The sequence below is a fragment of the Schistocerca nitens genome, chromosome 2 (assembly GCF_023898315.1).
Source record: "Schistocerca nitens isolate TAMUIC-IGC-003100 chromosome 2, iqSchNite1.1, whole genome shotgun sequence".
NCBI classification, from domain to species: Eukaryota; Metazoa; Arthropoda; class Insecta; order Orthoptera; family Acrididae; genus Schistocerca; species Schistocerca nitens.
The window spans coordinates 278,249,685-278,268,715 of NC_064615.1; the positions used below are offsets into that span (position 1 = coordinate 278,249,685).

General features: G+C 44.6%; 1 protein-coding gene across 1 annotated transcript in view; it reads left to right on the top strand.

Annotated features, from left to right (window-relative positions):
• The first annotated feature begins 302 nt into the window (after positions 1-302).
• Positions 303-19,031, top strand: part of LOC126236029 (uncharacterized) — a 47,363-nt gene continuing 28,634 nt past the window's right edge. Inside the window, exons 1-3 of the mRNA XM_049945050.1 lie at positions 303-414; positions 4,964-5,089; positions 9,263-9,401. Of these exons, the coding sequence (XP_049801007.1) occupies positions 345-414; positions 4,964-5,089; positions 9,263-9,401 (335 nt within the window). The 5' untranslated portion in view covers positions 303-344. The remainder of the gene's footprint in view (positions 415-4,963; positions 5,090-9,262; positions 9,402-19,031) is intronic.

Consider the following 19,031-nt stretch of genomic DNA (forward strand, 5'->3'; position numbering starts at 1 on the left):
TATATTACTTTGTGGCCACTGCATCCGAAACACACTGTTTCAGATTCCGATAAGTCTTGTGTAGACATGAGAACTGCGCTCAACAGCCGGAAAAATAACAAGGTTTGCGACTGTCGGCGTACAATTAGAGGAGGAGGCGAGGTCGCGGAACAAGTGACCTCGACTCATCCCCCTCCTTCCCTCTCTCGCCTCTCCCTCCCCCCTCCATTCCCCACCAACAGTCGCACAGTGACGCCTGCTGCTGGTAGTGTAGGCTTTAAGCATCTCACGCCTGGCCTTCCTGGCTGTATATATACAGCGCGGGTAGCACCTGGCCTCCACTCCAGTAGCGACTCCACACCAACATGGAAGGCGCCCGCTGTGTGTCTGCCGCCTCCCTGCTGCTGCTGCTGGCGGTCGTAACGGCTACTGCCGGTGAGTACTGTGCCACGTATGAGAAGAGGCTTCTGAATGTGGGTACCACAACCTTCTGACAGCATGTGACGGAGGGGTAGAAGACAGAGGACGAAAAGCAGTGCGGATATATCTGGGAACAGGAGGGATGTAGGAAGGGGGAGGTATAGCGACTGAGATTTCCTCCATATGCTTCATTAAAGCTGTGGTTTCGGACAGTCAGAGAGGTTGTTCAGTGCATTATAGCAGCACAGCTCGCAGCATCTGAAGACGTTCGTTCAAATGTCATGAAGAAAACTGAATCAACAACTCGGGTGAAAACTCAAAAGCTCAATATTAACACAGAGATGATGCAGGGCTAGAAAATGTCTGCTCGATAGGTGTATGCTGGAGAAAGGGAGGAGAGAACGTTTGGTTGTTGTAGTTAGGTGATCAGGAGGTTCAGAGAAATATTAAGGTACTGAAGTAAGGAAAGGATATGGCTGTAGTTGATTGGATGAGGGAAGAAGTATCCTCCCCATACTGCAGCAATTGGATTGGCGCTTGTGGCAGGGATATACCAATTGTGTAGACGGTATAGAGGAGACAAAAATAGTTCCAAAAATGTCACATTATCGCCTTGAGCTGACGGTAAAATTCTTTATTTCCACAACCAGTTTCGGTTGACAAACCATCCTCAGGTTCGTAAAGGTACTGGGAAGGAAACAACTTTTACACTTTATCGTTCTTTTTCCATATTTTTATTCGCTGCTCTCAGTTTAACTTTGGATCACCCACCACCCTTGGTATGGGTTGGATGTTTCTGCACCTATTTCACCACATGTTTCAACAAGATTCATGTACACCTAGAGTAAAGAACACATTAGTGAAGACAGAAAAACTAGCAGTGAAAGGTATACACGATGTACACAAGGTCTACACATCGCTTGTGGCGGTAAATGAGAAGCTCATATAACGGTTACATGGACGTCATGTAATTGGACGGGAAAATGGCAGATAGTTTCGCTGATCTTCCTACAGGGTGAAATACGCTTGAAAAAAAGGAATGACGTAAACCTTGAAATGTTAGATACTGCAGCGGGAAATTACTATCCGCGTGTTATGTAATTATGGCGAGATTTATGCTAGAAACCAACTAACAAAAACCTCAATAACTATTATCGTTAAAGAGCATTTGCGGCAGCAAGTAAGCTCAAAATGTAGTGGAATCAATATCGCAACAGTCTCTCTGAAGTGCCCGTATATTTCTCAGTGACAAACAGCTGAAACAAACAAGACACTGAAAAATGAGTGCCGCACTTTAAAAGTAATTCCCTAAAGCAGCGAGCGTACCCAGTAGTCTTAGAGGCACACGCCTCATCAATATCGTCACCTTCAGAGACGAAATCAGCGGACAAGACTCAGGGAAGGAAACAACTGCATTCATGTTGCAGGAACAATACAGCGTTCGTCTGATATCACGTTCGACCTAAACGGGATTCGATCTTCACCCTTTTCGAATACAGATCGAACCATTAGAACAGTGGGCCATCTGCCTAAATAGAGGCGAGAGTGTGTTACAAATAAGCACTTTGTTTCCACAAATGCCTAGAGAAGCTAAGCAGCTATTTAAATCACTTCTTCAGAGTTGTGTTGGACGTGCACCTTCTTGTTTCCTGTTAGGACAGAATTTTTTTGACATTTCAAGAAAATGATATATTAGTAAATGGTTTCCTCCTGTTGCTTGTGTTACTTATGGCCACATACCCTCACGATAGCCCAGCTCAAGAAGATTATTGTTAGAAAAGCAATGATATCGGAAACTATAAATAAGAGTGAAATGCACACGTGGTTTTACAACCTCAATAGCTGGACTGGTGAACGGACACGCTTTCCTTAACTGATGTAGTGTACCCACACTTCCCTTTCATCTGCATTATTTAGCGTACAAGCCTCAGTAATGTTGGAGGAAAGGTGAGTCTAAACACAGTACCTGGAGAGTGTGAACGCCTTGCGGTTCTCACGAACTGAGACAAGATGACCCTAGCACGTTCGTGGGTTACCGCGACGTTGGGCTACGACTTACGTTGATGGTGATACGACGTCATCGGTAGTCCTGTACAGTACGCTGGATACCACTCCGCACCGGAAACATTAACCTGAGCACCGCACGGCCACTTCCGCTCTGATGGGAATCTTCTCGCGTCGAGTAGTGCTTGGCACGACGAAGTAGTGAAGAAGTCGTAACTGAACCGTGATTCCGCACATTACTACAGATAAAACCACGCAAAGAACAGTCGGCGTTTCGTACTAGTTCCTTTCTGTTACGATTGGTGTTGTTGACGACGTAAATCTATTACACACACCGACGTGAGTAACAAATATTTGCTTGTTACAGCGTTGGTAGCTTGCTTTAGCAACTTTTCCGATTGCTGAGAATTTGCTTATGGAACCTACGAGATCCTATACTGACACTCAGTCATCTGCATCTACATCTACATGACTCCTCTGCAGTTTACACTTTAGTACCTGGCAAAGGTTTCGTCGAACCATTTTTACACTATTTCTCTAGCGTTGTACTCTCGGATAGCGTGCGATAAAAAGAAATACTTAAATTTTTCCGAGCGAGCTCTCTTATTTTACTGTGACGATCAGTACACCGTATGTAAGTGAACCAACAAAATATTTTCGTACCTGTGGGAGAAAGTTGGAGATTGAAATTCCACGAAAAGTTCTAGCTGCATCGAAGAAAGCCTTTGTTTCAATGATTGCCACCCCAATTTGCGTATTACATCAGTGATTCTCTCTCTCTCTCTCTCTCTCTCTCTCTCTCTCTCTCTCCCCCTGTATCGGTCTCTGTTTCTCTCTCTCCCCTATCTGGCGTTAATACGAAACGCGTTCTTCTTCTATGGACTTTTCCGATAACCTCCTTCAATATATCTGGTTAAGATCCCATGCCACACAGGAGTACTCTAGCAGGGGTGGACTAGTGTACTGTAGGCAGTTCTTTTGTGGATCTATTCCATATTCGAAGCGTACTACCATTAAAACGGAGTCTTTGGTTCGTGTTCCCCATGACACTATCTGTGTAGTATTTTCAGTTACAGTTGTTCGTAATTTTCCTTCTCAGGTATTTAGTTGAACTGACAGCTTTCAGTTTTTCGTGATTTCTCGTGTAACCGGCATTTGACGGATTGCTTTTAGTACTCATGTGGATGGCCTCATACTTTCCATTAATTAAAGTCAATTACCACTTTCCGTGCCATGCAGATATTTTGTTTGAATCATATTGCAATTGGTATTGATCTTCTTACGACGTTACGAGACGGCAAATCACAGAGTCATATGCAAATAATCCAAGATATGTGCTCAGATTTTCTCCCAAATGTAGATTATGAACAGCAGAGGACTACTAACACATCTTTGTGGAACGCAAGATATCCCTTCTTCTTCTCTCCGTCAGTTACTACTATGACTTTTCCGTAGGAAATGGCGAATCAAGTTGCACAACTGAGACGATATTCCACACCCACGAAATCTCATTAGAAGACGCTTGCATCAACGGTGTTAACAGCCGTTTCTAAATTGAGAAATTTGGTATCAGAATGGAATTTTCACTCTGCAGTGGAGGGTGCGTTGATATGAAACTTTCTGCCATATTAAAACCGTGTGTTGGACCGAGACTCGAACCCGGGATCTTTACTTTTCGCGGGCAAGTTCTCTACCAACTGAGCTACCCAAGCACGACGTACTAACCCCCTCCTCATACCTTTACTTTCCACTGCACCTCGTCTCCTACTATCCAAACTTCACAGGAGTTCTCCTGCAAAACTTGCAGGAGAGGTTTAATCTGCAAGGAAGGTTCATATCAGCACACCGCTGCAGAGAGAAAATTTCATTCTGGATACATCCCCCAGGCTGTGGCTAAGCAATGTCTCCGCAATATCCTTTCTTACAGGTTTAATACTTCCGCAAGTTCCTCAGGAGAACTTCTGTTAATTCTGGAGGGTAGGAGAAGAAGTACTGGTTGAATCAGGGCTGTGAGGACGAGTCCGGAGTCGTGGTTGGGTAGTAAGTTGGTAGAGCACTTGCGCGAAAGGGAAAGTTCCCGAATTCGAGTCTCGGTACAACACTTACTTTTGATCTGCCAGAAAATATAATATGGAACCAGTCTGAGAGCTCTGCCGACAACGTTCATGTCACCATGAGAACAAACAGCTTGTTGTGTTGCGCAAGAACGATATTTTCTGAATCCATGCTGATCGTAGCAGCAAACTTCCCCAAACAGTTCTTAAAACACCTACTCAGCGAGTGTTTTGAATTCTCAACTCAAAAAATCTGGAAGCAGATATTTCCAATTTCGCAGTTTTACGAAACTTGAAACTTTGAAGCATATTTAAAGGTAAATGGTCGTAGTGTAGAGAGCATCGGAAGAGTTTCAAGAGCAACACGCCGTCGATACATTCTAATCTACGTTGTTCTTTTCTATATCATACACTATTACGGAGCTTTCGTTTCGACTCCTCGTGAGCGTTCACTGAGGAAAGTAGCCATTCATGCGAATTAATGTACATCATGTTTACTGTTACAGGTGCCAGTGCTACGAGATGTAGAGTAGAGGACTGTCCCAACTTCCGGACCATACGGTACTACGAGGAGCTGGGCTGCGTACGCAGTGATGGCTCCAGCGAATGCTGTCCTACACGTTTCGACTGCAGTGAGTATCGCATTTGAAAGTGAAGGCTTCGACTCTTAATTCAGGTACCCAAAGCATAAGCTAGGGTTGTGTGCGATATCCTTAAGAAGAACAACAAACTGTTTTCTAACCTTCATTAGGGTGCCTTCATTGTGCGAAGATACAACCCTGGTCCCTACGTAGTGGTATAACACAAGTTCAATGTTCAGTTAATCAGCCACACACGTAGCTAAAAACTGCCTTTCAGTTTTTCCTGGTCTTGTTCGGATGCCCGTTTCTCAAGGTGTAAGCCATAACTTAGTTTTGAAGTCAATAAAATAAGTTTCCTGATGAGCAGCTAGCTGATTCTGACGCCGAGAAACCCTGAGTAAAAATTCCTTCAACTGTCCTTGAAAACATGTTAATTTCGTCTAAAAAGGTTGTAACGATGAAGCTTAACTTTGGAATGTGAGGCACTCTAAATAATATATGGCTGAGCTGTCGTACTTTGCGTAAAATATAAATATCAAATTACTTTCAATTCTATATAGTACTCAACAATTACTACAGGTGGAATGAATTTCTGCCAGCTCCTGTAAAATTAATTAGTCACTGTAGTCTTCTTAAATGATAACGAGAGTAAATAATTTTCACTTCTTGCGGACATTGTTAGTAATTATACAAAGGTTCACCACAGATCCTGATAGTAAGACGTCAATATGCACACTGATTCACGCTATCGTTAAATGTCAATCAAAGTAACACAACGACGTACATTCCCTTGAATTACCCACAATATCTTCATTACGTAATTCAGTTCAGGGCAGAAGCAGGCAACAGTCGACGGCAGGATCTTTTTCTATGCGCTGGCCGTCGCTCGATGTGTGGCAGTTTCTAACTCAACTGCTGCGTAGAGTAGAAATACTTTTCATAGAATTATCGGCACAGAGTTAAAACCACGAACATGAAGTAAGTTGATTAAAACCTAAAGTCGTTGCCACTGGTACTAAGACAATATTCCGTGAGCTCAAACAGTGAAATTTCAACTTTCTGGGTAGATTTCTGGTGAAACGTCACTTAATTATTTTATTTAAGATTGTGGGACATCTTGTTCCAACAGCTAACCTAGATCAGTTTACCCGAATTTTGTTTATGTTAATTCTGACTTCTCAATGGAAATAAATAGTGACAATCTTGGCTATCGTAAAACGCATGGTAATGTAATAGATACTGAGATATAACGTTATTAGTGACATTTGCAAATATGGTTATGAAGTTGGGGCGAAATCTGTTTATGCCTATACGAAAATGGGTATGACGACAGAAAACGTTCTACGCCCAATTAACCGGTGTCGCTAACACACGCTTGTGCAGTGTACTGTGGAGAAAACCGGTTGAAACCCTTTCAGTGGAAGAATTTTTCAGCCCCAATTTTGGCCATCGAGGGAGGCCGTGGTATAAACTTCCTCATCGCTTGACCTCGTATCTGCGTCTTACGTGAAACTACAACCACTCCGCAGTCTCTCCTGGAGTGACTGCGTGTGGTAGTATTAATGGTGATCCATGTGTCGCATAGGGTCGTTGAGGCCGGCAGACATCTTGCAGGTATTCTAGGGGCGCAGCCTGTGTGCCAGCAGCATGTTTAACCTTTCATTCTCTCGTCATTGTCGATATAAACTCCACAATAAAACTTTACACGCACTCGTCACTGTCACCTACACAGGTACACACATTTAAGAGAGAAGATATGCCGGAGGTGCCGGGATGTGGGAAGAAACAAAGGGGCCAGGTGCGAGTGGAACTCGTGCTCTAAAGGCTTTGTACAAAATATATACACTACTGGCCATTAAAATTGCTACACCAAGAAGAAATGCAGATGACAAACGGGTATTCATTGGACAAATATACTAGAACTGACATGTGATTACATTTTCACGCAATTTGAGTGCATAGATCCTGGGAAATCAGTACCCAGAACAACCACCTCTGGCCGTAATAATGGTCTTGATACGCCTGCGAATTGAGTCAAACAGAGCTTGAATGGCGTGTACAGGTACAGCACACGATACCACAGTTCATCAAGAGTAGTGACTGGCGCATTGTAACGAGCCAGTTGCTCGGACATCATTGACGAGACGTTTTCAGTTGGTGAGAGATCTAGAGAATGTGCTGGCCAGGGCAGCAGTCGAACATTTTCTGTATCCAGAAAGCCCCAAACAGGACCTGCAACATGCGGTCGTGCATTATCCTGCTGAAATGTAGGGTTTCGCAGGGATCGAATGAAGGTAGAGCCACGGGTCGTAACACATCGGAAATGTAACGCCCACTGTTCAAAGTGCCGTCAATGAGAACAAGAGGTGACCGAGACGTGTAACCAATGACACCCCATACCATCACGCCGGGTGATACGCCAGTATGGCGATGACGAATACACGCTTCCAATGTGCGTTCACCGCGATGTCGCCAAACACTGGTGCGACCATCATGATGCTGTAAATAGAACCTGGATTCATCCGAAAAAATGACGTTTTGCGATTCGTGCACCCAGCTTCGTCGTTGAGTACACCATCGCAGGCGCTCCTGTCTGTCATGCAGCGTCAAGGGTAACCGCAGCCATGGTCTCCGAGCTGATAGTCCATGCTGCTGCAAACGTCGTCGAACTGTTCGTGCAGATGGTTGTTGTCTTGCAAACGTCCCCATCTGTTGACTCAGGGATCGAGACGTGGCTGCACGATTCGTTACAGCTATACGGATAAGATGCCTGTCACCTCGACTGCTAGTGATACGAGGCCGTTGGGATCCAGCACGGCGTTCCATATTACCCTCCTGAACCCACCGATTCCATATTCTGCTAACAGTCATTGGATCTCGACCAACGCGAGCACCAATGTCGCGATACGATAAACCGCAATCGCGAAAGGCAACAATCCGAACCTTATCAAAGTCGGGAACGTGTTGGTACGCATTTCTCCTCCTTACACGAGGCATCACAACAACATTTCACCAGGCAACGCCGGTCAACTGCTGTTTGTGTATGAGATATTGGTTGGAAACTTCCCTCATGTCAGCACGTTGTACGTGTCGCCAACGACGCGAAACTTGTGTGAATGCTCCGCAAAGCTAATCATTTACGTATCACAGCATCTTCTTCCTCTCGGTTATATTTCACGTCTGTAGCACGTCATCTTCGTGGTGTAGCAATTTTAATGGCCAGTAGTGTATAAAATCGGAAACCTGGACGACTTTCGCATGTTATCGATATCGATACTTAACAGACTGACTGACAGACAGCTGGATAACAAACGAGAAAAAATATTTGTTTTCATCTAATGTAATTATGCGTTAACGACTTTCGGGTTTGCTCCTTTACTCGTACTGTAAAGCCTCGCCCCTTGCCAGATCTGGCAGCATCAAAATATTTGACACAAATGGCCATGTCTTTTGACTGCATTGGATAACAAGAATACATTTTTTACACCGCCAATTAGGGTAGACATGAGCATGTGATTTATAGTTCTGCTTGACACGTCTACCTGTTCCTGAGAAAAAGGGAAATCATCAGAACGACAAACAGACAGACGGATAACCAATACAAACGTATTGCTTTTTCGTGTAATGTAATTTTTGATCTTGATCCTTTACTTGTACCGTGATACCGTGATTTCTGGAAATTTCATGATACTAGGTCAACGAGAAGTACCCATAGGCTTTTATGAGTGAGTTTTCCAGTGTTAAAATATGTGACATAAATATTGGTATCTTTGACTCCATTGAGTTGGAAGCTTAACTTTTTCATACGTGAAAAATTTCAACTTGATACCTCTAGCCGTAGCTGAGAAAAAGGGATCTGAACAGTGTAAGCAACAAACAGTCAGACGGAGAGAAAAATGATCCTATAACCGTTCCGTTTTTACCGATTGAGATATGGAACCCTGAAAATTCTGTTCAGTTAGATCGCTCAACTACGCCATGGATTCTTCCATTCAAAAAAATACGCATCCCCGTATTTTTGGTGCACGTGAAAGCGTTAAGCGAACACGTTAGTGTTAGATTGTTGGGGCAATATTTGCACCAAGTAGTATACAAATCAGCCACAGTAGCATCGACCTCTCGAAGACAGAAGAAGCTGCAATTTGAAAAATGTAATTGTGCTCAAGAACTATCACCTAGTCCTACGCCATACGTAACAGTGACAGAAATTTGTTGTTTTGCCAGGTTCTCTTCTGTCGCCGGACAAGACGAAGTGCTACTACAGAGGGAAAACCTACGAACCTGGCACAGAAATTGGGGATGACCGGAGAGAGAAGTGCGTTCCGAGTTGTACGTGCAGAATCATCCCAGATGAAAGTAACGGGTAAGTGAGGCTCTTATTTGCTCTGACAAACTGTAATCGGGCATTTCACGGTAATTTTAGTGTCCCAAAACATGTTAACTAATAGATATGTAAAGGCATCATGTTATATGAAAGAGTTTCAATTTTGGTTTCTAAAACCTTAAATCATATCAGTTCGATTCAAAACACTGAAAGCAATAAGCGACGCTGTCTCAAGTTATCTTCAAAACATGTAGCAATGCACCTCCAAATATTCAGTTACATGTCTCAGTGTTGACACAGTCAACAATTATGATTTGAATCTGGTCGATTTAAATCTTAAAAGGAATCTTATAGGAACACGTGGAAAAATATTAATTGGTTGAATGAAAATGCTAGGTGTCACACATCGTTAAAGCTGCAGATCTACGGTCCGCATTGCAACTTCTTTCAATGTTTCTACGTTTTCCCCCTTAGCAGCTCGTGCATATGGGAACCAGTCAAGGCAAAAGTCACACCTGCGCACGCATTTACAATTCTCGGAAACTGAACTCTCTCTCTCTCTCTCTATCTACCTCTCTCTCTCTCTGGTGCGAAAGGTGAAATTAAAATCAGTGTGTATTGATCATTTATATATTAATTTATATATTAATACTGCTTTGAATGTTACATTACGTACCCTTTTACCAAAACGCGGCAGGCCTTGTTTACTCTCATGTTATTTCATTTGTTGTCCAGACAGTCACAAACATCTGATCCACTTGTTTCATTACTTCGTTGTTACTTTGTACTATGTTGGTTACACATAATTTAGTCAGGCGTACTTTCACACTTGGCCAGTCGAAGGTGATGGAAAATGGAAGAAAACAGTAAAATGAGGTAGTCAAGTGAAGTTCGTACACTTTCCATTAACACGAATCCTATTTCGCTTTCCCAGCTTAATTAATTGAAAACTCATGTGCGATAGCTGATAGTTATTTTCAGAATCAATAGTACAGTTTAAGTTATCAACGATTACTAAACGGAGAAAATTTTGGATGGTACAGAAGATATCTTATCTGCATTTTCGGTTTTACGCCCTACTCTACCTGTTTTAGTACTTCATTGTTACTTTGTACTATTTTTTCTGGGATATTATGGTTACAGACCACTGAGTCATGAATTCCTTCACACTTGTTCACTTGTTCAGTCGAAACCAGAGTTAAATGGTAAAATCAGGTCATCAAGTGAAGTTGATATAGTTACCTTCCATGAACACGAAGCTTAATTAATTCGGAAATTTTCCTGATACTGAGTCCCCACCAGTCGTCAGTTACTTATTATCTTGATAAAGCCTAATGGAAAGTATATCATTGAATATGCTCTTTAATAAACGTCCGTACACTGAATATTTCTCAAGCGCCGTTTTTAAAGAATTCAATGGATCTGAGGCAGTGCGTGTTTGTATCCCATCCAAACGAATACTTTATTTTCATTGCCCTATTATTTCATTCACCCTTTGTAACTAGTGAAATACCCTATACGTCATCGGTTCAGTACAAATACGTTTGGGATGAACTGGAAAGAAGAATTTAAAAAACTGAGATGTAAAAACAACAAATAATTCACACACTTATACGTGACAGTGGTAGTTTCTCTCATTGATCTCACTCATTTTCACTGTACTTTCTGCTGGAATTCTGACAAATGAGCAACAGTAGAAAGATGTTGGAAACGAAGTAGTATGTCTGTGGCCATTTATTTAAGAGCGTCTGGTGAGAACCAAGTGGGATGTGAGTTATGGTTCACAAGATGTTTCGATTTTAATCAAGTTCTGAAATCAGAATTCGTGCCAGCACGCGGAAGTCAGAGACAACGGTAGTCTTCAGGTAAGGTGACAGAGCATCTGAGTACAGCAAGTCATCATAGTAGGGTTGAGAAAGCTGCGCCGGACGTAAAAGTTTCTAGTAGAGGAACTGACATAAGACACTTGAATTTTAATGGGAGATTCATTACTAAAGGGACTTCTCTTAGTGTCAAAGAAGTCCAAAACGTTATTAGTAGGGTTAGAAGACCATCATGTAGAAGAGAATAACTTGGAGTTTAGCTAAGGTAGAACCTTTATCAGATGGTGGTCAATCTTGGCTGCTTATAAACTTTATATTGGCTTATTTGATTTTGATGCTGACAATATCTGCTCACTTAGACAGAGGAGGGTTAAATGAACAAAACTTCACAGAAACATCACTCATACAGGGTGTTTCAAAAATGACCGGTATATTTGAAACGGCAATAAAAACTAAACGAGCAGCGATAGAAATACACCGTTTGTTGCAATATGTTTGGGACAACAGTACATTTTCAGGCAGACAAACTTTCGAAATTACAGTAGTTACAATTTTCAACAACAGATGGCGCTGCGGTCTGGGAAACTCTATAGTACGATATTTTCCACATATCCACCATGCGTAGCAATAATATGGCGTAGTCTCTGAATGAAATTACCCGAAACGTTTGACAACGTGTCTGGCGGAATGGCTTCACATGCAGATGAGATGTACTGCTTCAGCTGTTCAATTGTTTCTGGATTCTGGCGGTACACCTGGTCTTTCAAGTGTCCCCACAGAAAGAAGTCACAGGGGTTCATGTCAGGCGAATAGGGAGGCCAATCCACGCCGCCTCCTGTATGTACCGGATAGCCCAAAGCAATCACACGATCATCGAAATATTCATTCAGGAAATTAAAGACGTCGGCCGTGCGATGTGGCCGGGCACCATCTTGCATAAACCACGAGGTGTTCGCAGTGTCGTCTAAGGCAGTTTGTACCGCCACAAATTCACGAAGAATGTCCAGATAGCGTGATGCAGTAATCGTTTCGGATCTGAAAATTGGGCCAATGATTCGTTTGGAAGAAATGGCGGCCCAGACCAGTACTTTTTGAGGATTCAGGGACGATGGGACTGCAACATGGGGCTTTTCGGTTCCCCATATGCGCCAGTTCTGTTTATTGACGAAGCCGTCCAGGTAAAAATAAGCTTCGTCAGTAAACCAAATGCTGCCCACATGCATATCGCCGTCATCAATCCTGTGCACTATATCGTTAGCGAATGTCTCTCGTGCAGCAATGGTAGCGGCGCTGAGGGGTTGCCGCATTTGAATTTTGTATGGATAGAGGTGTAAACTCTGGCGCATGAGACGATACGTGGACGTTGGCGTCATTTGGACCGCAGCTGCAACATGGCGAACGGAAACCCGAGGCCGCTGCTGGATCACCTGCTGCACTAGCTGCGCGTTGCCCTCTGTGGTTGCCGTACGCGGTCGCCCTACCTTTCCAGCACGTTCATCCGTCACGTTCCCAGTCCGTTGAAATTTTTCATACAGATCCTTTATTGTATCGCTTTTCGGTCCTTTGGTTACATTAAACCTCCGTTGAAAACTTCGTCTTGTTGCAACAACACTGTGTTCTAGGCGGTGGAATTGCAACACCAGAAAAATCCTCTGTTCTAAGGAATAAACCATGTTGTCTACAGCACACTTGCACGTTATAAACAGCACACGCTTACAGCAGAAAGACGACGTACAGAATGGCGCACCCACAGACTGCGTTGTCTTCTATATCTTTCACATCACTTGCAGCGCCATCTGTTGTTGAAAATTGTAACTACTGTAATTTCTAAAGTTTGTCCGCCTGAAAATTTACTGTTGTCCCAAGCATATTGCAACAAACGGTGTATTTCTATCGCTGCTCGTTTAGTTTTTATTGCCGTTTCAAATATACCGGTCATTTTTGAAACACCCTGCACAAATGTCGGTAAGTCAGATAATCTCATGTACTGTCTCAGTGCTGTGATAGATTGTCGCTGATAACTGCCTGTGACTAAGGCGTTATTGTGACCTACTGCTGGCAGACACAAAACTGTTCTGGTGCGTGCGTGTCTTAAGTCCCATGTGGCAGAGTAGCAAAGTGATCTACATCTACATCTACATGACCACTGTTGCGGATTTGGTGTTCAAACCCAGGAATCCAGATTGCCGAGCTGAAACCGGGACCCACCTCGCCATGTTTCGTTAGTAGGTTGAGCAAGTTCAAGAGCTTCAAGGGGCAGTTTAGAGTGATACAGCGGTATTTGGTAGCATTGCTTTATTCACCTAATTTACAGTATTCAATGGGTGCAGCATAGTGTTGGCGTGCCACCCACAGAACTGTTCTGCGAGTCTAGCCGACTCAGAAACTTCTGGTATGCCGACGTTGCTGTTGTTGTCATCAAGGCTGCTCAGCTGGACGTCAGCCGCGCTCTGCCCAGTCGCTGCTCCTGATGCGTCGCGTCTTGCGAGGCGTAGCTGCCCACAATTCCGGAGACTGCTACAGTCCCTGAACCTCGCCACCCTCTGCCCGTTTGGCCTGCTCTGTCTGACCGTGGGACGAAGGCGGATGTAATGGTCACCTGTGGCGCTTGGGCCGCCGCTGCTCCCAGGATAGGACCGCACTCGAATCCGCGCCCTCCTGGGTGCAGTGCTTGCCGGATGGCAACACCTGCTGTCATCCCTGGCGCTGGGGCAGCGCTGCTGCTCCTCCCGCAGCGTACGCCTCACCCAAGCTCCAGTACGCCATGTGGGAAGCGAACGTGGCCTGTAGACTGGAGTGGAACCGAGCCCCTCCTGGACCCACTGCAGACCACTGTCACTGCCCTCTTTCAGGCAGACTGTGTGATCTCCAAGTTCCAGGCTGCCATTCTGTTCCGCTCCGGTGTTGTGTCCCCAGAGGCGGAATATAGCCCGATCAGGTACATAGAAACAAAGTTTTTGTAGAATACTCATAACATTGCTGTCCGCCCCTCGTGGTCTCGCGGTAGCCTTCTCGCGTCCCGAACACGGGGTCCCGGGTTCGATTCCCGACGGGGTCAGAGATTTTTCCTGCCTCGAGATGACTGTGTGTTGTTGTGTCGTCATCATCATCATCATTCATCCCCATTACGGTCGGAGGAAGGCAACGGCAAACCACCTCCACTAGGACCTTGCCTAGTAAGGCGGTGTGGGTCTCCCGCATCGTTCCCCTACGCTCTGTAAAGAAGCATGGGACTTCATTTCCATTTCCATTTTCATAACTTTGCTGCCAGACTGGCCCCTATTAGTGTAGACCAGCACAGGTCCTTCCCGATGCTCGACTGACCTTGAACACTCTCTGTCTCAAGCTAAAATTGCCTGTCTATTTATACTGGTTTTCCTCTCGCTACTGATTTAGTGTCAGAGAGAGAGAGACAGAAATTATGGCAGGGATAAATTCCCACACGTCAGCCACTTACAAATGGCCCTCCTGGCTCTGACGTAGTGCCCCGCCTCATGCATCGCAATAACTTCAAGCAACGCTGTGGTTTCCTGCCTCATTGTTGCACCACTCAAAACAAATCGTGCGTGCAATACCGCCATTGCAGCTCTGCGCCCGCGAGTGCCACGTTTACATTGCCTGGCCTGCTGGCTGTCGACTGTTATCACACTCTGCCAGCGGTCACAGATTCCACCGTCCAACCGCGCCTTCATTAACTTTTGATAAAATTTCTCTTTCTCTCGAGTAGGACTGACACTAGCACAGCACACCTCCCTCCTTTCAACAAGATTCGTCCCGAATCGAGATAAAACAGACATGTCTTGTGGTTGAGTAAACATACCCTGTTCACAAAACTTACATTCTACTGACTAAAACTAACGAGAGTATCAAAACAGTAACTCTACACCTGTAAACTGTTTACACTGTTTACCCATGCCGCCGGCAACTGATGTGTTGGCACCTCCTCCACTGGTGCACGTTCCCACATTCTCCACAAAGCTATATTCAAGAAAAACAGAAAAACGGCACTCCCTGTGGCTGAAATGCTTACTGTCATTATCCTGTTCCTCCGATGCTGTTGTAACGTTCTAAGGTGTTCCAGTACTTTATTAACCGTGATAGACCCTTCCTGTGCATTAATAAAGGAATGCAAAGTTTCCAAATCTCTAGATTTAACGTGGAGTTCAAATATGTCAGATTCTGCGCTGGTTGTATCTCTAAAACCCGTTCCGGATAAAACAACCCATTGACCTCAGCCATTGTGATAATGTCATTAAGGAATACCGACATATCCTCCATTGCTTTACCGGAAAAGGGGTTAAATGCCATGATTGCCGGGTAAAACCGTCTATGACACTCCACGACCTGTGATTTACTTTCACCTGACATCCCTTCCCCTACTCGCAGTGCCTCAAATATCCATGCTAATTCTTCATATTTTTATTTATCACTTATCCTCGCCTCCGACAATACCCGAATTTGCTCTGTAAGAGCGGCTACAGCTTCCGCTGTAGTCACTGACGCTGCCTCAGCTGCTTGCCGTGTTTCCAACATTCTTGCTTATAACTCCACTGTAGCCATTATTTTCACTCTGCTACTCCTTAAACTTCGTTCTTGAGGCGAATCATCGTCCATCTACATTCTAAACAATTGCGCACCAAATGACCAAATCTCTTACAAATAAAACAATTCTTTGGCACTCATTTTGTACATGGTAATCCGTGGCCTGACAGGTTACAAAAATTACATCAATTTAGGCGCTGTCCGCAGCTCGTGGTCGTGCGGCAGCGTTCTCGCTTCCCACGCCCGGGTTCCCTGGTTCGATTCCCGGCGGGGTCAGGGATTTTCTCTGCCTCGTGATGACTGGGTGTTGTGTGCTGTCCTTAGGTTAGTTAGGTTTAAGTAGTTCTAAGTTCTGGGGGACCGATGACCATAGCTGTTAAGTCCCATAGTGCTCAGAGCCATTTCTTAGGCGCTATCTTATCATGTCCCCCATTTCCCCTGAATCCAGATAAATCTACAGGCTCCTTCGGCCTTACAAAAGATACCTTTAAAAAGTCGATCCTAGTTAACTTAAGAATGACACATAAACCATGAATCAAACGTCACTCACCCATCCACATCGTGCTCGTGTGCAGGTGAACAGTACTGCTTTCCTCCCTATACTGGTATGGGCGAACACCTCCCGAACGACACGACGTAACAAGAAGTGCACGACCACCCATCACGAACTCCACCAATCACCTCAACTAACCCTCTACACCGGCACACCTCAACGCTACTTGCTCGACATAAGCTGTGGGAGTGGAAATCCGGTACCAGCGTTGTAACTAGCGCCACTTCTGACCCAACTGTTGCGGGTTTGGTGGTGGAACTTGAGACTCCAGATGGCCGAGCTGAAGCCGGGACCCACCGCGCCGTATTTCGTCAGGAGGCCGAGCAAGTTCAAGAGCGTCAAAGGGTAGTTTAGAGTGATACAGCGTACTCCTCGCCCGGGCCCCGGTGCGCGAGGTGGAAAGCGAAAATGACCTGTACACTGGAATGGAACCAAGCCCCTCCTGGACCTGCTGCAGACCGCTGCCCTCTTTCACGCAGACCGTATGATCTCTAAGTTCCAGGCTGCCGGCCCGGTGTTGTGTCCCCGGAGGCGGAATATAGCCCAAACAAGTAAATAGAAACAAATTACAAGTTTAGGTAGAATATTCATAACATTGCTGACAGACTGGCCCCTATAAGTGTAGACCAGCACAAGTCCGTCCCGATGCTCGACTGACCTGGCACACTCTTTGTCCCAAGCTAAAATTGCCTGTCTATTTATACTGGTACTCTCCTCGCTTCTGGCGTAGTGTCAGAGAGAGGAACAGGAACTATGACAGGGATAAATTCCCACACGTCAGCCACTTACAAATTGCCCTTCTGGCTCTGGCCTAGTGCCCCGCCTCATGCATCGCAATAACTTCAAGCAACGCTGTGGTTTCCTGCCTCGTTGTTTCACCACTCAAAACAAATCGTGCGTGCAATACCGCCATCGCAGTTCTGCGCCCGCGAGTGCCATGTTTACATTGCCTGACCTGCTGGCTGTCGATCGTTACCACACTCTGCCAGCGGGCCCGGATTCCATCGTCCAACCGCGCCTTCATTGACTTTTGATAAAATTTCCCTTTCCCTCGACTAGGTCTGACACTAGCACAGCATTGCTCTGAAATTCACACTTTAGTGCTCGGTAGAGGCTTCTTCCAAACACCTTCACACTGTTTACCTACCGTTCCACTGTAACAACACATGTGGGAAATGTGAACACTTAAACCTTCACGACCGTTACGGTCGCAGGTTCAAATCCTGCCTCGGGCATGGATGTTTGTGATCTCCTTAGTTAGGTTTAAGTAGTTCTAAGTTCTAGGGGACTGATGACCTCAGAAGTTAAGTCCCATCGTGCTCAGAGCCATTTGAACTTAAACCTTCCCGTCCGACCTTTGATTTCCTTGTTTTATTGCGTTTCGCATTTCTGTGTAGGTTGACGGTAATAAAATATTTTCGCATTCAGAGGAGATAGTTGATGTTTGAAATTTCGTGAAAAGATCTTACCACGCCGAAAACCGCCTTTTTTTAAACGACTGCGTCGCCAACTCTCTCACTATATGCGTGACACGCTTGGCCCTACTTCACGATAGTACAAAACGAGCTGCTCTTTTTTTGGGCTTTTTCGATGTCCTCCGTCAATCCTATCTGGTAAGGATCCCATACAGGACAGCAGTATTCTAGCACGAAACGGATAAGCGTCTTCTAAGTGTTCTGCCAACAAAACACAGTCTTTTGTTTTCCTTCCCCAGGACATTATCTCTGTTATCATTGCGATTTAAGTTGAATTTAATCATAATTCTTAGGTATGGTGTTGAACTGACAGCCATTAGATTTGCATGATTTGTCGTGTAACAAAAATTTAACGGATCTCTTTTAATGATATGTGGATGGTCTCCGATTTTCTTTAGTTACAGACATTTTCCACTTTTTGCGCCATGTAGTTATATAATTAATTGGTTTTGATCTTCTGCTGATATTACTTGATAGTAAATTACGTGATTGGGATGGTATGCGCGAGTATCTAATTCGGCAGGTGTGATGCCATAGACCTTAAGATGGGCGAATCACTGTCGCATCGTGCATGGAGTTTAATTTTATTACTTCGTTCTCATTAAGTCCATTCGCAACACATATAGTAGACGGTATCCAAATATACCACTGAATGGATCTACAAAGTTGTATCATCGTACGACACACACTCCAGGAGATATGGCTTCATAAACATTAAGCACATGGCCAGACGCGGCGTGGTACTGGCGTAGATGCATAGCTGTAAATAAATACCTGGGAAACTCTGGATATTTCTGCTGGTAGCGGATGTAGCAACAACTGCCACAGTATACTACAGAACGTAATTGAAAGTAGTGCACAGTGATACGAACAGAAATGAGTTTAATTCAAAGTCGACACTTGCAGTGAAATCACTGTGACTCTTGACGATCACACAGACATTACAAAAGGCTTGACATGGTTCCCAATATGGTGTGTGATCACCACACATGACAGTGCATGCTCTCTAATGTGCTCAAATGCGAGCCACAATGTTGGTAAGGAGTTCTTGTCTTAGGCATTGCATTCCTTCACCATCGCTGTTGATGACTGCTAGATGGTCGTTTGTGCATGACAGCATGCTGTATTACGTCTGCCCAATGCACCACACATGTGCTCGATGGGATTTCATTTGGGGACTGGGTGGGCCAATACAGTCGCCGAATATCACCTTCGCCGAATATCACCTCGTTACAAGTCTCCTCCATCCTCGCAATTTGATGAGGTCATGTATTTT